The 26,822-nt window shown below is 49.3% G+C and overlaps 1 protein-coding gene across 2 annotated transcripts in view; it reads right to left on the reverse strand.

The window, feature by feature from the left end:
- Nucleotides 1-342: 342 nt before the first annotated feature.
- LOC140722521 (oxidized low-density lipoprotein receptor 1-like) overlaps nt 343-26,822 on the reverse strand; it is a 44,291-nt gene continuing 17,811 nt past the window's right edge. For both annotated transcript variants that reach the window (XM_073037240.1, XM_073037241.1), the window contains 5 exons: nt 24,217-24,333; nt 23,340-23,471; nt 10,496-10,638; nt 10,125-10,189; nt 343-884 (listed from right to left, as the gene is read on the reverse strand). In XM_073037240.1, the coding sequence (XP_072893341.1) occupies nt 698-884; nt 10,125-10,189; nt 10,496-10,638; nt 23,340-23,471; nt 24,217-24,333 (644 nt within the window). In that variant the 3' untranslated portion in view covers nt 343-697. The remainder of the gene's footprint in view (nt 885-10,124; nt 10,190-10,495; nt 10,639-23,339; nt 23,472-24,216; nt 24,334-26,822) is intronic.

Genomic DNA, 26,822 nt, shown 5'->3' on the forward strand with positions numbered 1-26,822 from the left:
TTTAACCCGTTACGGGGTACGGAACACACGCGCATTCTGACCTGTTGCATCGGCGCCTAGCGTGGATGCTGCACCGCACGAGGGCGCCAGAGGCCAGAGAAGGGTGTGGACACCACCGGCTCCATCACGGGCACAAACCCTCCCCAGCATCGAGGGCAGCGGTGAGAAGGCGGGATCCATCACTGAGGCCGATCACCCGGGAACGGGCGCCCTATTATTCATTTCCATCATCAGAGAAGAGGCGCGCGAGCCTGCAAACTCAATGACCCAGGAACAGCTGCTTCCCCCCCACCAGCATATTTCTGAACGTATGAGTACCGCCTCGACAGTTTTGCAGCATTTATTATCTTTTTGCATCCTACATTAATTTTCCATTCTTGCGACGTACAGATCCTGCAAAGATACAAATCTCAGGGCGGATAAGTCACGGATAATGAGTCAGCTGGTAAACTTGCGAAAACACTGATTTGATGCTGGGAGAAGGAGGGAAGAAAGTGTGGGGAAGAAAAATGGGGATGAAATAGAGGGAGATGACAGGAGTGGAGTTGAGGAGACGAGTTTGGAGATTTGAGCGTAAATAGAGAGTGAGATGCCGAGTAAGAGTAAGAGAGAGGAGAGTAGGGTAGAGGCGAGGGGCAGAGTGGATGGGTTTGTCGGAGTCGGGGAGAGCGCTGGAATTGGGGTAATGTCCTTGGATTTACGTCAGCTCCACGGGCTGTTGACAGAGATCCCGGATCTTCACAGGAATATCCAGACACAAAGATGCAGACTTCTCACAGATGAAACGGTGCTCATCATTATTACAACTTCGAAACCAAGATTTACATTCACCGCATTCGAACTTTCCAGTGTTCACCTTGTACACGACGTTCGAGGCCGCTTCCCTGTCAAGGAGGGATAAATATTTTCAAACGGGACAACACAACTCCAGCAGACAGTCCTGTGTCAGTGCACAAAATATTCCAATGACTCAATCTCTACTCACCGACAGGCGACAGTCCCCAAAATAATCCCCCTGACTCAGTCTCCCCTCACCGACCGGTGTCAGTCCCCAAAATACTCCCACTGAATTAGTCCTCTCCTCACCGACCGGTGTCAGTCCCGAAAATACTCCCACTGGCTCACTCTCTCCTCACCGACCGGTGTCAGTCCCCAAAATACTCCCACTGACGCAATCTCTCCTCACCGACAGGAGTCAGTCCCCAAAATACACCCACTGACACAATCTCTCCTCACCGATCGGTGTCAGTCCTCAAAGTACACCCACTGACACAATCTCTCCTCACCGACCGGTGTCAGTCCCCAAAATACTCCCCCTGACTCAGTCTCTCCTCACCGACCGGTGTCGGTCCCCAGAAATACTCCCACTGACTCAATCTCTCCTCACCGACCGGTGTCGGTCCCCAAAATAATCCCACTGACTCAATCTCTCCTCACCGAAAGGTGTCGGTCACCAAAATAATCCCACTGACTCAATCTCTCCTCACCGACCGGTGTCAGTCACCAAAATACTCCCACTGACTCAATCTCTCCTCACCGACCGGTGTCAGTCCCCAAAATACTCCCCCTGACTCCCACTCTGCTCACCGACCAGTGTCAGTCCCCAAAATACTCCCCCTTACTCAGTCTCTCCTCACCGACCGTTCAGTCCCCAAAATAGTCCCCCTGACTCAGTCTCTCCTCACCGACCGGTGTCAGTCCCCAAAATACTCACCCTGACTCAGTCTCTCCTCACCGACCGGTGTCAGTCCCCAAAATACTCGCCCTGACTCAATCTCTCCTCACCGACCGGTGTCTGTCCCCAAAATACTCCCACTGACTCAATCTCTCCTCACCGACCGGTGTCAGTCCCCAAAATACTCCCACTGACGCAATCTCTCCTCAGCGACAGGTGTCAGTCCCCAAAATACACCCACTGACTCAATCTCTCCTCACCGACCGGTGTCAGTCCCCAAAATACTCCCCCTGACTCCCTCTCTGCTCACCGACCAGTGTCAGTCCCCAAAATACTCCCCCTGACTCAGCCTCTCCTCACCGACCGGTGTCAGTCCCCAAACTACTCCCACTGACGCAATCTCTCCTCACCGACCGGTGTCAGTCCCCAAAATACACCCACTGACCCAATCTCTCCTCACCGACCGGTGTCAGTCACCAAAATACTCCCCCTGACTCAGTCTCTCCTCACCGACCGGTGTCGGTCCCCAAAAGTACTCCCACTGACTCAATCTCTCCTCACCGACCAGTGACGGTCCCCAAAATAATCCCACTGACTCAATCTCTCCTCACCGACCGGTGTCCGTCCCCAAAATACTCCCACTGACTCAATCTCTCCTCACCGACCAGTGTCAGTCCCCAAAATACTCCCACTGACTCCCTCTCTGCTCACCGACCAGTGTCAGTCCCCAAAATCCTCCCACTGATTCAGTCTCTCCTCACCGACCGGTGTCAGTACCCAAAATACTCCCCCTGACTCAATCTCTCCTCACCGACCGGTGTCGGTCCCCAAAATACTCCCCCTGACTCAATCTCTCCTCACCGACCGGTGTCTGTCCCCAACATACTCCCACTGACTCAATCTCTCCTCACCGATCGGTGTCAGTCCACAAAATACTCCCACTGACTCAATCTCTCCTCTCCGACCGGTGTCGGTCCCCAAAATACTCCCACTGACTCAATCTCTCCTCACCGACCGGTGTCTGTCCCCAAAATACTCCCACTGACTCATTCTCTCCTCACCGATGTGTGTCAGTCCCCAAAATACTCCCCCTGACTCCCTCTCTGCTCACCGACCAGTGTCAGTCCCCAAAATACTCCCCCTTACTCAGTCTCTCCTCACCGACCGTTCAGTCCCCAAAATAGTCCCCCTGACTCAGTCTCTCCTCACCGACCGGTTTCAGTCCCCAAAATACTCCCCCTGACTCAGTCTCTCCTCACCGACCGGTGTCAGTCCCCAAAATACTCGCCCTGACTCAATCTCTCCTCACCGACCGGTGTCAGTCCCCCAAAATACTCCCACTGACGCAATCTCTCCTCACCGACAGGTGTCAGTCCCAAAAATACACCCACTGACTCAATCTCTCCTCACCGACCGGTGTCAGTCCCCAAAATACTCCCCCTGACTCCCTCTCTGCTCACCGACCAGTGTCAGTCCCCAAAATACTCCCCCTGACTCAGTCTCTCCTCACCGACCGGTGTCAGTCCCCAAACTACTCCCACTGACGCAATCTCTCCTCACCGACCGGTGTCAGTCCCCAAAATACACCCACTGACCCAATCTCTCCTCACCGACCGGTGTCAGTTGCCAAAATACTCCCCCTGACTCAGTCTCTCCTCACCGACCGGTGTCGGTCCCCAAAATACTCCCCCTGACTCAATCTCTCCTCACCGACCGGTGTCTGTCCCCAACATACTCCCACTGACTCAATCTCTCCTCACCGTTCGGTGTCAGTCCACAAAATACTCCCACTGACTCAATCTCTCCTCTCCGACCGGTGTCGGTCCCCAAAATACTCCCACTGACTCAATCTCTCCTCACCGACCGGTGTCGGTCCCCAATATACTCCCACTGACTCAATCTCTCCTCACCGACCGTGTCAGTCCCCAAAATACTCCCCCTGACTCCCTCTCTGCTCACCGACCAGTGTCAGTCCCCAAAATACTCCACCTTACTCAGTCTCTCCTCACCGACCGGTGTCAGTCCCCAAAATACTCCCCCTGACTCAGTCTCTCCTCACCGACCGGTGTCAGTCCTCAAAATACTCCCACAGACACAATCTCTACTCACCGACCGGTGTCAGTCCCCAAAATACTCCCCCTGACTCAGTCTCTCCTCACCGACCGGTGTCCGTCCCCAAAATACTCCCACTGACTCAATCTCTCCTCACCGACCGGTGTCAGTCCCCAGAATACTCCCCCTGACTCCCTCTCTGCCAACCGACCGGTGTCAGTCCCCAAAATACTCGCCCTGACTCAATCTCTCCTCACCGACCGGTGTCTGTCCCCAAAATACTCCCACTGACTCAATCTCTCCTCACCGACCGGTGACAGTCCCCAAAATACTCCCACTGACGCGATCTCTCCTCACCGACAGGTGTCAGTCCCCAAAATACACCCACTGACTCAATCTCTCCTCACCGACCGGTGTCAGACCCCAAAATACTCCCCCTGACTCCCTCTCTGCTCACCGACGATTGTCAGTCCCCAAAATACTCCCCCTGACTCAGTCTCTCCTCACCGACCGGTGTCAGTCCCCAAACTACTCCCACTGACGCAATCTCTCCTCACCGACCGGTGTCAGTCCCCAAAATACACCCACTGACCCAATCTCTCCTCACCGACCGGTGTCAGTCCCCAAAATACTCCCCCTGACTCAGTCTCTCCTCACCGACCGGTGTCGGTCCCCAAAAATACTCCCACTGACACAATCTCTCCTCACCGACCATTGTCGGTCCCCAAAATAATCCCACTGACTCAATCTCTCCTCACCGACCGGTGACCGTCCCCAAAATACTCCCACAGACTCAATCTCTCCTCACCGACCAGTGTCCGTCCCCAAAATACTCCCACTGACTCAATCTCTCCTCACCGACCAGTGTCAGTCCCCAAAATACTCCCCCTGACTCCCTCTCTGCTCACCGACCAGTGTCAGTCCACAAAATCCTCCCACTGACACAGTCTCTCCTCACCGACCGGTGTCAGTCCCCAAAATACTCCCCCTGACTCAATCTCTCCTCACCGACCGGTGTCGGTCCCCAAAATACTCCCCCTGACTCAATCTCTCCTCACCGACCGGTGTCTGTCCCCAACATACTCCCACTGACTCAATCTCTCCTCACCGATCGGTGTCAGTCCCCAAAATACTCCCACTGACTCAATCTCTCCTCTCCGACCGGTGTCGGTCCCCAAAATACTCCCACTGACTCAATCTCTCCTCACCGACCGGTGTCGGTCCCCAATATACTCCCAGTGACTCAATCTCTCCTCACCGACCGTGTCAGTCCCCAAAATACTCCCCCTGACTCCCTCTCTGCTCACCGACCAGTGTCAGTCCCCAAAATACTCCCCCTTACTCAGACTCTCCTCACCGACCGGTGTCCGTCCTCAAAATACTCCCCCTGACTCAGTCTCTCCTCACCGACCGGTGTCTGTCCCCAAAATACTCCCCCTGACTCAATCTCTCCTCACCGACCGGTGTCTGTCCCCAAAATACTCCCACTGACTCAATCTCTCCTCACCGGCAGGTGTCAGTCCCCAAAATACACCCACTGACCCAATCTCTCCTCACCGACCGGTGTCAGTCCTCAAAATACTCCCACAGACACAATCTCTACTCACCGACCGGTGTCAGTCCCCAAAATACTCCCCCTGACTCAGTCTCTCCTCACCGACCGGTGTCCGTCCCCAAAATAATCCCACTGACTCAATCTCTCCTCACCGACCGGTGTCAGTCCCCAAAATACTCCCCCTGACTCCCTCTCTGCTCACCGACCAGTTTCAGTCCTCAAAATACTCCCACTGACTCAATCTCTCCTTACCGACCGGTGTCAGTCCCCAAAATATTCCCCCTGACTCAGTCTCTCCTCACCGACCGGTATCAGTCCCCAAAATACTCCCCCTGACTCAATCTCTCCTCACCGACCGTTGTCTGTCCCCAAAATACTCCCACCACTCCCTCTCTGCTCACCGACCAGTGTCAGTCCCCAAAATACTCCCCCTTACTCAGTCTCTCCTCACCGACCGTTCAGTCCCCAAAATAGTCCCCCTGACTCAGTCTCTCCTCACCGACCGGTGTCAGTCCCCAAAATACTCCCCCTGACTCAGTCTCTCCTCACCGACCGGTGTATGTCCCCAAAATACTCGCCCTGACTCAATCTCTCCTCACCGACCGGTGTCTGTCCCCAAAATACTCCCACTGACTCAATCTCTCCTCACCGACCGGTGTCAGTCCCCAAAATACTCCCACTGACGCAATCTCTCCTCACCGACAGGTGTCAGTCCCCAAAATACACCCACTGACTCAATCTCTCCTCACCGACCGGTGGCAGTCCCCAAAATACTCCCCCTGACTCCCTCTCTGCTCACCGACCAGTGTCAGTCCCCAAAATACTCCCCCTGACTCAGTCTCTCCTCACCGACCGGTGTCAGTCCCCAAACTACTCCCACTGACGCAATCTCTCCTCACCGACCGGTGTCAGTCCCCAAAATACACCCACTGACCCAATCTCTCCTCACCGACCGGTGTCAGTCCCCAAAATACTCCCCCTGACTCAGTCTCTCCTCACCGACCGGTGTCGTTCCCCAAAAATACTCCCACTGACTCAATCTCTCCTCACCGACCAGTGTCGGTCCCCAAAATAATCCCACTGACTCAATCTCTCCTCACCGACCGGTGTCCGTCCCCAAAATACTCCCACTGACTCAATCTCTCCTCACCGACCAGTGTCAGTCCCCAAAATACTCCCACTGACTCCCTCTCTGCTCACCGACCAGTGTCAGTCCCCAAAATCCTCCCACTGATTCAGTCTCTCCTCACGGACCGGTGTCAGTACCCAAAATACTCCCCCTGACTCAATCTCTCCTCACCTACCGGTGTCGGTCCCCAAAATACTCCCCCTGACTCAATCTCTCCTCACCGACCGGTGTCTGTCCCCAACATACTCCCACTGACTCAATCTCTCCTCACCGATCGGTGTCAGTCCACAAAATACTCCCACTGACTCAATCTCTCCTCTCCGACCGGTGTCGGTCCCCAAAATACTCCCACTGACTCAATCTCTCCTCACCGACCGGTGTCGGTCCCCAATATACTCCCACTGACTCAATCTCTCCTCACCGACCGTGTCAGTCCCCAAAATACTCCCCCTGACTCCCTCTCTGCTCACCGACCAGTGTCAGTCCCCAAAATACTCCACCTTACTCAGTCTCTCCTCACCGACCGGTGTCAGTCCCCAAAATACTCCCCCTGACTCAGTCTCTCCTCACCGACCGGTGTCTGTCCCCAAAATACTCCCCCTGACTCAATCTCTCCTCACCGGCAGGTGTCAGCCCCCAAAATACACCCACTGGCCCAATCTCTCCTCACCGACCGGTGTCAGTCCCCAAAATACTCCCACTGACTCAATCTCTCCTCACCGACCGGTGACAGTCCCCAAAATACTCCCACTGACGCAATCTCTCCTCACCGACCGGTGTCAGTCCCCAAAATACTCCCCCTGAATCCCTCTCTGCTCACCGACCAGTGTCAGTCCCCAAAATACTCCCCCTGACTCAGTCTCTCCTCACCGACCGGTGTCAGTCCCCAAACTACTCCCACTGACGCAATCTCTCCTCACCGACCGGTGTCAGTCCCCAAAATACACCCACTGACCCAATCTCTCCTCACCGACCGGTGTCAGTCCCCAAAATACTCCCCCTGACTCAGTGTCTCCTCACCGACCGGTGTCGGTCCCCAAAAATACTCCCACTGACTCAATCTCTCCTCACCGACCATTGTCGGTCCCCAAAATAATCCCACTGACTCAATCTCTCCTCACCGACCGGTGTCCGTCCCCAAAATACTCGCACTGACTCAATCTCTCCTCACCGACCAGTGTCAGTCCCCAAAATACTCCCCCTGACTCCCTCTCTGCTCACCGACCAGTGTCAGTCCACAAAATCCTCCCACTGACTCAGTCTCTCCTCACCGACCGGTGTCAGTCCCCAAAATACTCCCCCTGACTCAATCTCTCCTCACCGACCGGTGTCGGTCCCCAAAATACTCCCCCTGACTCAATCTCTCCTCACCGACCGGTGTCTGTCCCCAACATACTCCCACTGACTCAATCTCTCCTCACCGATCGGTGTCAGTCCACAAAATACTCCCACTGACTCAATCTCTCCTCTCCGACCTGTGTCGGTCCCCAAAATACTCCCACTGACTCAATCTCTCCTCACCGACCGGTGTCGGTCCCCAATATACTCCCACTGACTCAATCTCTCCTCACCGACCGTGTCAGTCCCCAAAATACTCCCCCTGACTCCCTCTCTGCTCACCGACCAGTGTCAGTCCCCAAAATACTCCCCCTTACTCAGACTCTCCTCACCGACCGGTGTCAGTCCACAAAATTCTCCCCCTGACTCAGTCTCTCCTCACCGACCGGTGTCTGTCCCCAAAATACTCCCCCTGACTCAATCTCTCCTCACCGACCGGTGTCTGTCCCCAAAATACTCCCACTGACTCAATCTCTCCACACCGGCAGGTGTCAGTCCCCAAAACACACCCACTGACCCAATCTCTCCTCACCGACCGGTGTCAGTCCTCAAAATACTCCCACTGACTCAATCTCTCCACACCGGCAGGTGTCAGTCCCCAAAATACACCCACTGACCCAATCTCTCCTCACCGACCGGTGTCAGTCCCCACAATACTCCCACTGACTCAATCTCTCCTCACCGACCGGTGTCAGTCCCCAAAATACTCCCCCTGACTCCCTCTCTGCTGACCGACCAATTTCAGTCCTCAAAATACTCCACCTTACTCAGTCTCTCCTCACCGACCGGTGTCAGTCCCCAAAATATTCCCCCTGACTCAGTCTCTCCTCACCGACCGGTATCAGTCCCCAAAATACTCCCCCTGACTCAATCTCTCCTCACCGACCGTTGTCTGTCCCCAAAATACTCCCACTGACTCAATCTCTCCTCACCGACCGGTGTCAGTCCCCAAAATACTCCCACTGACACAATCTCTCCTCACCGACCGGTGTCTGTCCCCAAAATACTCCCACTGACTCAATCTCTCCTCACCGACAGGTGTCAGTCCCCAAAATACACCCACTGACTCAATCTCTCCTCACCGACCGGTGTCGGTCCCCAAAATACTCCCACTGACTCAATCTCTCCTCACCGACCGGTGTCCGTCCCCAAAATACTCCCACTGACCCAATCTCTCCTCACCGACCGGTGTCAGTCCTCAAAATACTCCCACTGACACAATCTCTCCTCACCGACCGGTGTCGGTCCCCAAAATACTCCCACTGACTCAGTCTCTCCTCACCGACCGGTGTCAGTCCCCAAAATAGTCCCCCTGACTCAATCTGTCCTCACCGACCGCTGTCGTTCGCCAAAATACTCCCACTGACTCAATCTCTCCTCACCTACCGATGTCAGTTTACAAAGTACTCCCAACTGACCTTCTCTCTCCCCACATACCTGTTCCAGTTTCTAAAATAGTCTCACTGACCCATTCTCCGTGACCCTGTGTCAGTCCCCGAATGATCCTTTGCCCAACTTTCTACCCTCAGGGCATTTTCAGTCCCCAAAATAATCCCACGATCACACTTTCTCCCCACAGTTCCCTGTCACACCCCAACTTACTCCCAGAGCCACAGCCTCTCCCCACTGTCCAATGACAGTCCCCAACATACTCCCAAAGACCTCTTCACTCCCCATGGAAACTGGTCAGTCCCCAAAGATGTCCTGTTGCTTCAATCTCTTCACAGCCCGGTCTCTTTCCCCAAAATACTCTCACTTCCTACTCTCACCCATCAGCCCTGTGCCTGTCCCCAATATAATCTCACTGTCCAACCTTCTTCCTGCAGACCTGTGTCATTCACCAAAACACTTTCGCTTTCCACTCTCTTCCCACAGTCCATGTCAGCCCACAAATTAAACCAACTGTCCGCTCTCTATAAAGGGACCGTGTTGGTCACAAACTAATCGCATTGCCTAATCTCACCCCACAGACTCGTGTCAGTCGAAAATTAATCGCAGTACCCCATTCCCTGTCCACAGTGCCCAAATACTCCCACCGACATATTTTCTCCCCACTGACCTACAGAACACAGTCGGCGAAACACTCCCCCTTTCCATATTCTTCACACAGTCTGCGCCGGTCAACAAATTAATCGCACTGCCCAGTCTCTTCCTACGGGGATACCAGGCCACAGAATACTCCTACTGCCTTACTCTCTCCCCATAGACCCGTTTCTGTCCCTAAAATATCCGCAGTGACCCACCTCTCACCACTGAATTGAGGCAGCACCCAAAAGCTCCCCTTAACCAGCCTCCCCCACAGACATGTGTCTGTCCTCAAAATTAATCCCACTGTCCAATCTCTTTCGAGAAACAGTCATGACCCCAAATCTCACCCCGCTTTGCATGTTCCAATCCAGTATGAACCGTCTTGTCCGCGGACACGGTTGTTAAAAAAATTCTGTGAAATTAATTTGCAATCATTAATGATAGAATTCGATCACAATGTAAGGAGCGTCACTCCGTGTCTGACCGCGGGAGACTGTGATCGGACGGTGTCGAGGGAACTTCACTCTGTGTCTGACCCCGGGAGTGTGAGATAGGACGGTGTGGAGTAAGATTCACTCTGTTTCTGACCACAAGAGTGTGTGATGGGACCGTGGGGAGGGAGCTTCACTCTGTGTCTGACCCAGGGACTGTGTGTTGGGACGGTGTGGAGGAAGATTCAATCTGATCTGGATATATTATCTGTCCATCTGACACATACCTCTTCCTCGTCTGAATTTATTTCAAGAAGTTTTGAATCAGCGATGGAACAGAGTTGCTTCGCCCACTCGTAAGAACTTTTAAACGAGGAAATCAAATAACACAGGTCTTCATTTCTGATCCAATCCTTGGAACATGTTTGCTCTGGAAATCAAAAACAAGAACAGTGAATTGCTCATTACATCCGCTGAGTGTCAGATGCAGAAAGAGAAGCCCTCCACACAGTCCCATCACATACTCCCGGGGTCAGACACAGAGTGAATCTCCCTCCACACGGTCCCATCACACACACCAGGGGTCAGACACAGAGTGAATCTCCCTCCACACCGTCCCATCACACACTCCCGGGGTTAGACACAGAGTGAATCTCCCTCCACACCGTCCCATCACACAATCACGGGGTCAGACACAGAGTGAATCTCCCTCCACACCGTCCCATCACACACCACCGGTGTCAGACACAGCGTGAAGCTCCCTCCACACAGTCCCATCAAACAGTCTCGGGGTCAGACACAGCGCGAAGCTCCCACAACACTGTTACATCACTCATTTTGGGGATTAGAGCTTCTTCGCTCGTCCTGTGAACGCCTGTGGCGCCGCAATAACGCACTCCCGGGTTCAGACAGTAGGTTCCTTGACGCACTGCCAGCGTTCGGACACCAGGTGTCACTCTCGCCGCACGTCTCAGCACACATTCCTGAGAGCAGCCGGAGACTACACCCTCCCCTCCCTCTCTGCCTTCTGATTAGGTGCGGCGAAATTTGTGATATTACCTCACCATTTCTTCTGCTCAGCAGTTGGCAGATTTCAGTCTTGGTTTGGTTGAGATTTTTGCACTTCATTTAGAGGTCATTGAATTTGCCTCGGAGATCAGTTTCCGTTTGATGCTGATCAGAGAGATCAGAGCTCAGGACGGAGAGGATGTTTTCCAGGACCAACAATTTGTTTTCAAGGATGGAGCGCTTGCTTTCGAGGACAAACAATTTGTTTATGAGGATGGAGACGTTGTTGTTGAGGGCCGAAACATTCCTGAGACAGGTCCTTGGATCCAGTCGGGAATCTCGGATTTCCTGGTTTTAAGGGTTGAGTTCAGCTCGTGGAGTTGCAGTTGATGCTGAGTCCTGTCCATATCCTGATATTTTTCCAAAAGACTCTGGTCCTTTTTGAATGGAGGCGATCAGACGCTGACGGATTGGTAACACTGAGAGAGATGGTGAAGGGGGTGTCGGAGTCACGGAGAATAGTGTTTTGGTGCTACAGTGAGCGGTGTGTCGGTATCACGTTGAGGGATGTGAGTGGGAATAACAGGATCCTTTTCTGGTCGGCTGCCAGTGACTGGTGGTGTTCCCCAGGAGTCGGTGTTGTCACCGCTTCTGTTTAAGCTGAATAGCAATGATTTAATGATGCAATCACAAGATCACAGGACAAAAGAGCAGAAATAGGCAATTCGGCTCACTGAGTGTGCTCTGCCACTCCACCATGAGATAAACCATTCTCCCGTCTAGTTAAATTTTCCGGCTTTTTCCCCATATCACCTGATACACGGACTAATTAGATACCTATCAATTTCCTCCTTAAACAGCTTAAATGATTGGGCATCCACAGCTGTATGTGGCAACGAATTCCACAAATCCACGACCCTCTGGCTAAAGGAAATTCTCAACAACTCTGTTTTAGTTAGGTACCCTCTATTTCTAAGACGGTGGCCTCTTGTCTTGGCCTCAACCACCAAGGGAAACAGCCTTTCCACATCTACTCTGTCCAACCCTTTCAACATTCATTTTTTCTTGTAGATATTTCATCTAATTCTGCTCTACCGTCCCTCTACCTAGCTTACTTTTCCAAACAACTTGAGCCAGTTCCTCTCTCATACCACTGTAATTTCCTTTGTTCCACTGTAATATCGATACAGCTGATACCAGCTTCTCCTGCGCAAAATTGAAACTTCACTCAGTCAGATTATGATCACTACTTCCAAGGGGTCCCATTACCTCTAGTTTCCTAATCACCTCAGGCTCATTACACAGCACCCAACCCAAAACAGCCGATCCTCTGGTGAACTTATGGTCAAGCTGCACCAAAAAGCCATCCCATAAGAATTCTACAAAATCCCTCTCCTGAGACCCAGTACCTTCCTGACTTTCCCAATCCACTTTCATATTAAAATCCCCCATGATTATCTTGATATTTATCTTCTGACACTTTTTTTTCCAATTTCCGGCTGTAAATTGTACTCCACATTCCGGCTGCTGTTTGGAGGACTGGATATAACGGCTATTAGTGTATTTTTACCCTTGCCATCTCTAATCTCGACGCATAAGGATTCTACCCTTTCTGAACCTATAGTCCTTCTTTCTAGTGATTTGATACCTTTGCTTACTATCAGCGTCACGCCACCCCCTTACCGACTTCCTATCTTCCCTATACACTGTGTATCCTTGGATATTCAGCTCCTAATCACACCCATCATTTAGCCATGACTCGGTGACGGCCACAATGTCTTATCTTTTAACCGGTAGCTGTACAACAAGATCGTTCACTTTATTTCTAATGCTGTGTGCATTTAAGTACAGTACATTTAGATCAGTATCTGTTACCGACTTTGCTATATTTCTATCGCACAGCAAATTCTCCTGTCTATTCACCTGCCTGTCCTTCTTCCCATCTTTGCTGCACAGTATCTTTGACTTATTTCTATTTTCCTCTTCTTCGACCCTAACACGCTGGTTTTCTTCCCCTTGCCAGGTTAGTTTAAACCCTCCCTAACCGCTATATGAAACAATCCCGCCAGGATATTAGTACCGTTTGAGTTCAGGTGTAACCCATCGTTTCTGTATAAGTCATACCACCCCCAAAATAGATCCCAATGATCCAAGAATTTGAAGCCCTGCCCCCTGCACCAGTAACTTAGCCACACATTCATCTGCTTAATTCTGCTATTGTTACAATCATTAGCGCGTGGCTCAGACAGTAATCCTGAGATTATTACTCTGGAGGTCCGGCCTTTCAATTTTCTTACTAGCTCCCAGGAATCATCCTTCAGCACATCCTCTCTTTTTCTGTCTAAGTCCTTGGTAGCAAAATGTATCAAGACTCCTGGCTGCTCGCCCTCTCTCCTCTGAATACTCTGGACCCGATCTGAGTCATCCCGTACCCTGGCACCAGAGAGGTAACACACCATCCGTGTATCCATGTCCGGCTCGCAGAATCTCTTGTCTGTTCCCCTCACTATTGAATTCTCTATAACTACTGAATTTCTCCTCGCTCTCTTGATCACTGCACTGGGCAGATTGCCAGAGTCCGGTTCGCGTTGATTTTCCTCTGTTAAGTCAACCTCTCCAACAGTATATAAAATGATATATCGATTTCTGAGGGGGGGGGGGCTGTCACAGTGTAACGAGTCCACTATCTCTCTATAGGTATTATCAATCACCTCCTCACTTCCCCTAATTAGCTGAAGACCATCAAGTTGCAGCTCCAGATCCCTAACACTGTCCTTAAGGAGCATCATCTCAATGCACCTGGTGCAGATGAAATCCTTGCAGAGTCTGGGAGTCTCCCAGGGTCCCCGCATCTGGCACTCCATGCACAACACTAATCCCTGATGCATACCTCTAATGCTACTGTTATTGCTAAATATAATTTATTAATAACGATCGCAGGAAGTCTTTTCCCGTTTTCGCCTAACCCCGTTGAGCGAAAGCCCTATCACTCTGCACCCTCCCACTCCACGTCGCGCACCAACACTGCCCGCTGGATATAACGATGTTCTTTTTAAGACTTCCGCTCTCTGAGTTCACGCGCCTGCGCAGTCGTGCCTCTTTTAACCCAAGTAGTTAAAAAAATTCTGATTTTCTCCCGAAAAACGGCTACTTACCCTGCTGCCTGCTTGCTGTGAATCGAAAACAAAACGTTGAAGATCGCTTCCCTTTTTAAAACTTCCGCGCTCTGATGCGCTTGCGCAGTCGTACCTCTTTTACCCCAAGTAGTTAAAAGTAATATCCTTCAACTTGACTGCCAAAGGAACCTCACGTCTTCTCTTAGCCCTCCTGATTTATTTCTTAGGTATTTTCTTGCACTTTTTATACTCCTCAAGCACCTTATTTGCTGCCTGTTGCCTAGACCTGTCATAGATGGCTCTCTTCTTCTATATCAGATTTCCAATGTTCCTCGAAAACCAAGGTTCTTTATTCTTATTCATTTTGCCTTTAACCCTGACAGGAACATACTTACACCACACTCTCAAAATTTCTGCTTTGAAGGACTCCCACTTGCTAATCACATATCTGCCAGAGAACAACCTGTCCCAATCCACGCTCTTTAGATCCTGTCTCATTTCTTCAAATTTGGCCTTTTTCCAGTTTAGTACCTCCGCCCGAGGACGAGATCTATCTTTATTCATGATCAAGTTGAAACTAACGGCGTTATCATCACCATACACAAAGTGCTCCCCTACACACACTTCCGTCACTTGTCTTAAATTGTTTCCAAATGGGAGTCCTAATGTTGCTTCCTCTCTAGTTGGTACCTTTACATATTGATTTAGAAAACTTTCCTGAACACATTTTACAAACTCTAACCCGTCTATACCTTTAACTGAATGGGAGTGCCAATCAATATGTGGGAAATTAAAATTCCCTCCTATCAAAAATTTATGTTTCCTGCAGTTGTCTGCTATCTCTCTGCTGATTTGCTCCACCAGTTTTCGCTGACTTATGGTGGTCTATAATACAATCCCATTAATGTGGTCATACCTTTCCTGTTTCTCAGCTCAGCTCCAACCAAATGGCCTCGGTAGACAAGCCCACTAATGTCCTGCCTGAGCACTGCTGTAACATTCTCCCTCTCCAGCAATGCCATCACCCCTCCCTTCATCTCTCTGCGTCTATCAAGTCTGAAACATCGGAACTCTGGAATATTAAGCTGTCTGTCCTGCCACTCCTGTTGCCAAGTTTCACTAATGTCTACAATGTCATAATTGCATGTGTCAATCCACGCCCTCAGCTCGTCAGCCTTCCCCACAATACTCCTCGCATTGAAATAGACACACCTCAGAAGCTTATTACCACCACACACAACCCTTCTATTTGGGAATTTGCATGAACATTTAACATCATTTATTTTCACCACCCCTCCACTATCTGCTCTGCCATTCTGGTTCCCATCCTCCTGCAAATCTCGTTTAACCTCCCCCACCCCCCTCCAATAGCTGGCAAAGCCCCCTGCAAGTATATTGGATACCCCTGTAGTTTAGATTTAACACCTCTCTCTTCTGCGTACCACCTGCAGCAGAAGAGGTCCCAATGATCCAAAAATCTGAAATTCTGCTCCCTACTCCAGTTCTTCAGCCGCGTGCTCATCTTCCAGAGCATCACGGGCACGTGACGCAGGTAGCAATCCTGAGATGATTGCACTCAAGGTCCTGATTTTAACTTGCTACCAAGCTCTCTATACTCATTCTTCAGGACCTCATCAATCTTTCTTCCTACGTCATTGGTACCGATGAGAACCATGATGTATAGCTGCTCACCCTCCCACATCACAATGCTGTGCACGAGATCACAGACATCCCTGACCTTGGCACCCGGGAGGCAACAAACCATCCGGGAGTCTCTGTCGCGACCACAGAACCTTCTGTCTGTACCTCTGACTATCGAGTCCTCTATCACTACCGCTCTACCTTTTTTTCCACCCTCCCTTCTATACCCCAAAATACTCGCACTTCCCACTCTCACCCCACAGATCAATTTAAGTCCCCAAGGTAAACCCACTATCTGACTCTCTCCACACAACACCTGTCGGTCCCAAAAATACTCGCACTTTTCTCTCTCTCACCACAGCCGCGTGTCAGTCTCCAAAGTATTTCCACTGCCCAACCTTCTCCCTAAAGACCTGTGTTAATTCAACTGCACCCTCTCTACCAACAGCCCGTCTAGTTTCCCAAACTAATCCAATTGCTCACCTCCCCCAACAGATCTATGTGTCCCAAATTTTTCCCAGTGCCGCACTCCTTCCCAACAATGTCCGTTCCCAAAATACTCCCACTGACGCATTTTCTCCCCAGAGACCTGCGTCAGTCCCCAAGCCAATCCAACTGCCCATGCACTTGCCCGCAGACCTTTCTCTGTCTCAAAAAACGTCCCCAATTCCCAAACTGTCCACTCAGTCCTCTGCAGTCCGCAAAATAATACCACAGCACACAACATTGCTGCAGTCTGTGTCAGCCCCAAACAAAAGTCAGTGCCCACTCACTTCACGCAACTTGGATCAATCTCCAAACTAATCCCACGACCCACTCTCTTCTCAAAAAGTTGTTGGGCTCCAAATCTCACTTGGATTTGCAAGTTGCAATCCAGTACGAATTGCCATGGTCGCGGACAGATTTGTTAACAAAATTCTGTGAAATTAAATTGCTATCATTAATGATTGAGTTCGAGCAAGATATACTGAACAACATTTTATTTCTGACCCCGGGAGTGTGTGATGGTACACTGACAGAGTGAAGCATCTTCCACAACATCCTTTTACTTTCATTTAAAGTAAAATTGGATAGGCATATGGACAGGAAAGGAATGGACGGTTATGGGCTGAGTGCAGGTCGGTGGGAGTAGGTGAGAGTAAGCGTTCGGCACGGAATAGAAGGGCCGAGACGGCCTGTGGATTTAAACTCCACTGCGGATCTTTCTATTTCTGGACTTCTTGGATCTGCAATCCCTAGTCGTTTGCCTAGACTAATTGTTAATCCTCTTATTAGACACACTCTGAGAATATGGGCCTAGTTTAGAAAATGTTATGGTCTTCATGCTTTCTCCCTTTCTAGTCCTATCTTGCATAATCATCTTTTCTTTCCTTCTGTGCAAGATTTAACATTTCATGATTTGTATAGAATTGACATTAGGCATTTTGAAGATCTTTTCATTGATAATCGATTCGAAACTTTCCAACATCTTTCTACAATATTCAATCTACCTACTGCCCACTTCTTTAGACACCTTCAAATTAGACATTTCATTAATCCTTTGTTATCCAATTTTCCTGCGATGCCTGAAAAAAACGTTGTGGACCTTTCTCTTTCTATTAATCCATTGGGTAAAGGCTTAATACATTTCATTCGTGATAAATTAGTGCCCCGACGGTGTGCCCCTTTTAGTAAAATTACATTGGATTGAGAACATGACTTAAATGTTTTAAGTTTAATCTGATGCAGATTGGAACTCAATTCTCAGGTCAGTTAATTCAACTTCTCTTTGTGCTCGCACTGTCTTTTACAGTTTAAGATTGTACATAGGGTTCACATGTCCAAATCTAAATTGTCCCGATTTTACCCTAACATTAGTCCTGTTTGTGATAAGTGTAAAGGTGGCGAGGCTTTTCGTATCCATATGTACTGGGCCTGTCCTAGTCTGGAGAATTTTTCCAGAGAGGTTTTCTTAACCTTATCACATATTCTGATTTGCCGGTTAGAAACTAATCCTCTGATTAGACGAAGGGTCTCGGCCCTAAACGTCGACAGTCCTTCTCCTTATAGATGCTGCCTGGCATGCTGTGTTCCACCAGCATTTTGTGTGTGTTGTTATGTATCCAAGCTCTCAGTTCATCACCTTTGTTCCTGATGCTTCTTGTATTGAAGTACACGCACTTTAGCCCTTCTACCTTACTCGCTTTACACCCTTTATTCTGCTTCTCTTTACTCAAAGCCTCTTTATATATTAGATCTGGCTTTATTCCATGTACTATACTTGCAGTTCTCGCATGACCTTTATCCTCCTCCAACTCTCTATCTGCTCTAACACTTTGGTTCCGCTCCCCCCTATAAATCTAGTTTAAACACCCCCAGCTGCACTAGCAAACATTCCCGCAGGGATACTAGTCCCCTTCCAGTTCAGCTGCAACTCGTCCCGTCGGAATAGGTCCCACCTTCCCTGGAAGAAGGCCTGTTATCCAGAAAAATGAAGCTCTCCATCCTGCACCAACTCCTTAGCCAGGTATTTAGCTGCATTATCTTCCTATTTCTAGTCTTACTAGCACGTGGCACTGGTAGCAATCCTGGGATTCAAACCCTGCCGGTCCTGTCCTTCAACTTTCCACCTAACTCCCTAAACTCTCTTTGGATGACCTCATCCTTCTTCCTATCCACGTCATTGGTCCCTACATGGACCACGACATGTGGTTGCTCACCCTCCCTCCTGAAAATACTGGGAACTCGATCGGAGATATCGCGGATCATGCCACCAGGGAAGCAACAGTCCATCTGAAATTTTTGATCTCTCCCACAGAGTCTCTTATCTGCCCATCCTAATTATTGAATTTCCTATCACCACTGCTCTCAGCAATTCCCTCCTTCCCTTCTGAGCTCAGGGTCCAATCTCGTTGCCAGAGACGTGAGCACTGCAACGTGTCCCTGGTAGGTTAAACCCACCAACAGTTGTCTAAAATGGTATACTTATTGTTGATGGGACTGGCCACAGGGGTGCTCTGCTCTTCCTGTCTATTCCCCTTCCCTCTCCTGACAGTCACCTAGCTAACTCTCTCCTGACTCCTAGGGGTGACTATCTCCCTGAAATTCCTGTCTATTTCTGCCTCGGTCTTACGAATAATCCGAAGTTGATGCAGCTCCAGCTCTAGTTCCCGAACACAGTTTGTCAGGAGCTGCAGCTGGATGCACCTTTTGCAGGTGTAGTCATCAGGGACTATTGTGTTTGCCCTGACTTCCCATATCACGCAAACGGAGCACTCGACTGCCCTAACTGCTGCCTCCATTACCTACTTGTAAGGTAATTAAATTAATTAAAGGAGCTTACCCGGCCTTACCTCTCTGGGACCAAGCTCGTCCTCAGTCTCCGCTCCCCGAAGCCTCTACAGCCAAAGTCTTCCTACTCTCTCTCCCACTACTCTGTCGCTCGCTCCGTTAATCTGTTCACTTGTTAAACTCTCCCGCTGTCTCAGAGGCCGATCTTCACGCGTTTGCGCAGACGTGCCCCATCCACACTGCCGAAGAAATGACATCCCCTCTCAATCTGCTCGCATTATAAACTCTCCCGCTGTCTCAGAGGGAGAGTGATTCTCCCTCTACAGCTTCTCAACACATCCCAGAGCAAAGTGTCAGACACAGAGGGAAGCTGTCTCCACACAGTGCCATCACAAATTCTCGAGTTTAAGACAATGTAATTTCCCTTTTTACATCTCATCACGCACTCCCGGAGTCAGGCACGGAGTGAAACTCCAGCCACACCGACCCATCACACACTCTCGGAATCATACACAGACTGAAGCTGTCTCTCCACGAACCCATCACACACTCATGGATTCAAACACAGAGTGATTCCCCCTCTGCAACCTCCCATCACTCACTCCCGGAGTCAGACACGGAGTGAAACTCCAGCCACAACGACCCATCACACACTCCCGGAATCATACACAGACTGAAGCTGCCTCTCCACGAACCCATCACACACTCCAGGATTCAAACACAGAGTGATTCCCCCTCTGCAACCTCCCATCACTCAGTCCCGGAGTCAGACACGGAGTGAAACTCCAGCCACAACGACCCATCACACACTCCCGGAATCATACACAGACTGAAGCTGTCTCTCCACGAACCCATCACACACTCATGGATTCAAACACAGAGTGATTCCCCATCTGCAACCTCCCATCACTCACTCCCGGAGTCAGACACAGACTTAAGCTCTCTCTCTCGACCAACCCATCGCACAGTCTAGATCAGACATAGAGTGAAGCCCCCACTGCACCGTCCCGTCACACACTCCCGGAAACCGAGTGGAACTCTCTCTCCACCGTGCCATAACACACTTCAGGGGTCAAACATGAAGTAAATTTCTCTGTGCACTGTCCCATCACACAATCGTGCTATCAGACACAGAGTGAATCCAACTCCACAACTTCCCATCACACACTCCTGGATTCAGTGATAGATTGAGACTTCCTCCACGCAACTCAGTCACACACTCACCGGGTCAAACACAGACTGAATCACCCTCCATACCATCTCTTCACACATTCAACACAGAGTGACTCTTCCCCTCACTATTCCTGCCCTGTGATGAGGAGCGGGTTAAAGAGGGGGATGATGCCTCACCTCTTCAGCTGGTCAACAATTCACAGAACTGGTGACGAAGATCGTTGTGCATTTGTTTAAGAATGGACAGATTAGATTTGATCGCAGAGAAATTCTTGAGACAGGATCTCCGGGAGAGATTCAGGTGGGAATTCTCCGATATAACCATATAAATATATAACAATCACAGCACGGAAACAGGCCATTCCGGCCCTCCTAGTCCGTGCCGAACTCTTAATCTCACCTAGTCCCACCTACCCGCACTCAGCCCATAACCCTCCACTCTTTTCCTGTCCATATACCTATCCAATTTTACCTTAAATGACACAAGTGAACTGGCCACTAATACTTCTACAGGAAGCTCATTCCACACAGCTATCACACTCTGAGTAAAGAAATACCCCCTCGTGTTCCCCTTAAACTTTTGCCCCCTAACTCTCAAATCATGTCCTCTCGTTTGAATCTCCCCTACTCTCAATGGAAACAGCCTATTCACGTCAACTCTATCTATCCCTCTCAAAATTTTAAATACCTCGATCAAATCCCCCCTCAACCTTCTACGCTCCAATGAATAGAGACCTAACTTGTTCAACCTTTCTCTGTAACTTAAGTGCTGAAACCCAGGTAACATCCTAGTAAATCGTCTCTGCACTCTCTCTAATTAATTGATATCTTTCCTATAATTCGGTGACCAGAACTGTACACAATATTCCAAATTTGGCCTTACCAATGCCTTGTACAATTTTAACATCACATCCCAACTTCTGTACTCAATGCTGTGATTTATAAAGGCCAGTGTTCCAAAAGCCTTCTTCACCACCCTAACTACATGAGACTCCACCTTCAGGGAACTATGCACTGTTATTCCTAGATCTCTCTGTTCCACTGCATTCCTCAATGCCCTACCATTTACCCTGTATGTTCTATTTGGATTATTCCTGCCAAAATGTAGAACCTCACACTTCTCAGCATTAAACCCCATCTGCCAACGTTCAGCCCATTCTTCTAACCGGCATAAATCTCCCTGCAAGCTTTGAAAACCCACCTCATTATCCACAACACCTCCTACCTTAGTATCATCGGCATACTTACTAATCCAATTTACCACCCCATCATCCAGATCATTTATGTATATTACAAACAACATTGGGCCCAAAACAGATCCCTGAGGCACCCCGCTAGTCACCGGCCTCCATCCCGATAAACAACTAACCACCACTACTCTCTGGCATCTCCCATCTAGCCACTGTTGAATCCATTTTATTACTCCAGCATTAATACCTAACGACTGAACCTTCTTAACTAAACTTCCATGTGGAACTTTGTCAAAGGCCTTGCTGAAGTCCATATAGACTACATCCACTGGCTTACCCTCGTCAACATTCCTCGTAACTTCTTCAGAAAATTCAATAAGGTTTGTCAAACATGACCTTCCACGCACAAATCCATGCTGGCTACTCCTAATCAGATCCTGTCTATCCAGATAATTATGAATACTATCTCTAAGAATACTTTCCATTAATTTACCCACCACTGATGTCAAACTGACAGGTCTATAATTGCCAGGCTTACTTCGAGAACCCTTTTTAAACAATGGGACCACATGAGCAATACGCCAATCCCTCGGCACAATCCCCGTTTCCAATGACATCTGAAAGATTTCCGTCAGAGCTCCTGCAATCTCTACACAAACTTCCCTCAAGGTCCTGGGGAATATCCTGTCAGGACCCGGAGATTTATCCTCTTTTAAATCTCTTAAAAGCGCCAGTACTTCCACCTCTTTAATTGTCATAGGTTCCATAACTTCCTTACTTGTTTCCCACACCTTACACCATTCAATATCCTTCGCCTTAGTGAATACCGAAGAGAAGAAATCATTCAAAATCTCTCCCATCTCCCTCGGCTCCACACATAGCTGACCACCCTGATTCTCTAAGGGACCAATTTTATCCCTCACTATCCTCTTGCTTTTAATATAACTGCAGAAGCCTTTCGGATTTACTTCCACCTTATTTGCCAAACCAAACTCGTAACTTCTTTTAGCTTTTCTAATCTCTTTCTTAAGTTTCCTTTTACATTCTTTATATTCCTCGAGCAATTCCTTTACTCCATGCTGCCTATATCTATTGTAGACATCCCTCTTTTTCCGAACCAAGTTTCTAATATCCCTTGAAAACCATGGCGCTTTCAAACCTTTAACCTTTCCTTTCAACCTAACAGGAACATAAAGATTCTGTACCCTCATAATTTCACCCTTAAATGACCTCCATTTCTCTATTACATCCTTCCCATAAAACAACTTGACCCAATCCACTCTCTCTAAATCCCTGCGCATCTCCTCAAACAATTATTGTGGATTCAAGGGTTGAGTTTAACTCATGGACTTGCAGTCGACATTGGCGTTGTGTCCTGTTCATTTCTTCCCGAAGGAGCTGGTAGTTTGGGTCGGAGGTGATCTCTGACAGACGAATCTGTGCTACTGTGAGAGATGGTGAATGATGTTTAGCGTTTGCAGTGACACGTGAGTCAGCGTCACGCTGCCCAACGGGTCACAGAGAGTGTTGTGTCAGTGTCACGGTGAAGGATTCAGTGATAGAGTGAAACTTCTTCCATGCTGTCCCATCACACTCACCGGGTCAAACACAGAGTGAATGATCCTCCACACCATCTCATCACACACTCCCGATGTCAAGCACAGAGTGACGCTGTCTCTCTCCATGCCTGCCCTGTGATGAGGAGCGGGTGAAAGAGGGGGACGATGCCTCACCTCGTCTGCTGGTCAATAATTCACAGATTTGAGCCTTGGTTTCGTTGACAGATCTGTACTTCGTTTCCATCTCAGTGAACTGGTTACGAAGATCGCTGTTCATTCGTTTAAGAGACTGAGGAATCTGTGATACTGAGAGAGATGGTGATGGATGTTTAGCATTTACAGTGACACGTGAGTCAGCGTCACGTTGCCGAACGGGTCACAGAGAGTGTTGTGCCAGTGTCACGGTGAAGGGTGTCACAGTGAAGGATGTTCCTGTGGCACAGTGGGAGGAATTGGCGCCACCCTGAGGGGCGTGTCTCTGTCACTCTGAGGGGTACATCAATGTCCCGGCGAAGGTTATGTTGATGTTACAGTGGGGGTCTGCGTCAGTATTGTGAGGAGCATGTCAGAGTTGCTGTGAGGAACGTGTCGGTGTCACTGTGATAGGAGTTTCCGTGCCCCGGCGAGAGTCGTGCCGATTCACAATGAAGTGTACTTCCGTGTCACCTCTCCCGAATGTGATCAATTAAGTTGGAGCCATGGGCGTGGGGAGGCTTACCCGAGAGTTATGATACACAGGATCCACGGGGAATTGGCCGTCTGGATTCAGAGTTTCTTATTTTTTGATGTCACGGTGTGGACGTAACGGTGTTATGGTGGGAGCTGTGTCCCTGTCAAGGTGAGTGTAGTATCAGCTTCACCCTGAGGGTCGTGTCAGTGTCACGCTGAGGTAAGTGTCGGTGTCACGGCGCGTTACGTGTCAGTGTCATGGTGAGGTACTTGTTGTCACAGGTTGAGCGGCGAGTCCGTGTCACTGTGAGGTTTTACATTCATGTTTCATTCCACACTATTAGTTTACGGTCTGACTCCAACCGCAGTCCATTCGACTCACCATGTATCGACAGCGCGACCATTGTCACGAAGAGGACGAACGTAACTAGGCAGAGTAGCCAGATCTTACGGTCCGGTCTATTTCCGATGTTCTCGTTCGGCTCCTGTTTATGCGGACCTGTGGAGAGATCATTAAAATAAACAGAAGGAGAAGATGGTGAGAGTGAGAGGGCAGCGATGGGGGGGGGGGGTGTGAGAGAATGGGCTAAAGGAAACGAGAAGAGAAAGGAGAGAAGGAATGGCCGCGTTAGGAGAGGAAGCAATGTTTTGAGTAAATGTTGAGTGGGATGTGTGAGAGAGACAGAGAAAGAGTGGGGAAGAGAGGGGGAGTGAGGGGAGAAAAAGTGGGAGAGAGAGAGGGTAGAGACAATGGAGCGAGAGATGCTGGTGCGAAAGAGCGGAATGAGAGATTGTCACGGATTTATTATTTTTCGGAGCTGTATTATTTTTCGCCCGTTTTGTACCATTTCCACGCATGAGATAAATGACGGTCTTGTGAGCAGAAACATGTTGTGGGGATTTTCGTGGACTCCATTGTGTTTCTTTGTTTTGTGGCTGCTGGCAAGGAGAAGGGCAGCACGGACACGTGATGGTTAGCGCAGCGCTTTACAGCACCAGCGACATGGGTTCAATTCCCGCCGCTGCCTGCAAGGAGTTTCCAATTTCTCGAGCGAGTGGATTTCATCCGGGTGCTCTGGTTTCCTCCCGCAGTCCAAAGACATACTACTGGGGTATGGATCATTTGTAAATCTGGTTGGAAAATGGCAAACGGAGTTTAGCTCAGCAAGTCTCCCCTCTTCACGCCACCGATGTTGTCCAAGGGAAGGGCAAGAGCCGATACAGCTTGGCACCAGTGTCGTCGCAGGAGTTGCCAGATCGGGGTTGAAGGCAACATCGGACTGTCTTAGGGACTCCAGCTCCGGATTTGTCCCCAGGGTTTACTCCCGAAGCCTTTCCCATGATTTGAAGTCAGAGTGTTCCCTCTCTGGATGGACAGCCTTCCCAGGCTGACGAGCTCAATCTACCCGAAGCGCTGGTGTTAAGGCGTCAGGACCCGCCATCACCGCTTCTCCTGTGGGTTAGTGTGTGGTATTTTCCTTTGGGGCGATAAATGTGAAGGGACAGGAGACAGTTAACGACAGAACCCTTAACTGTCGACAGGGAAAGGGATCTCGGGTTGATCACGCTGTTCAATGGAGAGATAAAGAGTTGACTGCAGACGGGCCTTTGACAAAGTCTCTCTCATGGGAGATCCATTCACAAGATTGTGATGACCGGGATTCACAGTGAATTGGGAATTGAGTTTCCGCATTTCGCCTACCAAGGTGCAGCATTTTACGTTTATCCGGGTTAAACACCATCTGCCATTCCTCCATTCCGTAACAGAAACCGATCCATGTCCTACGGAATTCTCTGCAGGTCCTCTAAACGAACCCAACACCCATCAATGTATCATCCGCAAACATAGCAAACAACCCATCTACATTCTCATCCAGATCGTTCATATACATATATAACCATAAAACAATTACGATAACGAGACAGGCCATCTCGGCTCTTCTACTCCGTTCCGAACGCTTACTCTCACGTGTTCACTCAGCCCATATCCCTCCATCCCTTCCCTGTCCACATACCGATCCACTTTACTTCAAATGGCGACATCGAACCTGCTTCCACCACTTCCACTGGAAGCTCGTTCCGCACAGCGACCACTTTCTGTGTGAAAATGTCCCCTCTAAACTTTTGCTCCTTAACTCTCAACTCATGTCCTCTTGTTTGATTCTCCCCTGCTCCCAATTAAAAAATAAACCTATCCACGTCATCTCTATCTATACCTCTGGTAATTTTAAATACCCCTATCAAACCCCCTCAACCTTCTACGATCCAAAGAATAAAGGCCTAACTTGTTCAAACTTTCTTTGTAACTTAGGTGCTGAAACCCAAGTAACATTCTCGTAAATCTCCTCTGTACCCTCTCGATTTTGTTGACATCCTTCCTATAGTTCGGTGACCAGAACTGTGCACAATACTCGAACTTTGTCCTCACCAATGCCTTGTACAATTCTAACATTACATCCCAACTCCTTTACTCAATGCTCTGATTTATAAAGGCCAGCATACAAAAAGCTTTCTTCACCACCCTTTCCACATGAGATTCAACCTTCAGGGAACTGTGCACCATTATTCCTAGATCACTCTGTTCTACTGCATTCCTCAAAGCCCTACCATTTACCAGGTATGTCCTATTTTGATTAGACCTATCAAAATTTAGCACCTCAAACCTATCAGTATTAAACTCCATCTGCTATCTTTCAGCACGCATTTCTAACTGGCCTAAATCTCCCTGCAAGCTTTGAAAACCTGCTTCACTATCCACAACGCCACCAATCTTAGTATCGTTTGCATACTTACTAATCCAATTTACCACCCCATCATCCAGATCATTAATGTATATGAGAAGCAACATTGGACCCAATACAGATCCCTGAGGCACACCACTAGTTACCGGCCTCCAACCTGACAAACATTTATCCACCACTACTCTCTGGCATCTCCCATCCAGCCACCGTTGAATGCATTTTACTGCTTCAATATTAATACCTAACA

The sequence above is a fragment of the Hemitrygon akajei genome, unplaced genomic scaffold (genome assembly GCF_048418815.1).
Source record: "Hemitrygon akajei unplaced genomic scaffold, sHemAka1.3 Scf000079, whole genome shotgun sequence".
Taxonomy (NCBI): domain Eukaryota; kingdom Metazoa; phylum Chordata; class Chondrichthyes; order Myliobatiformes; family Dasyatidae; genus Hemitrygon; species Hemitrygon akajei.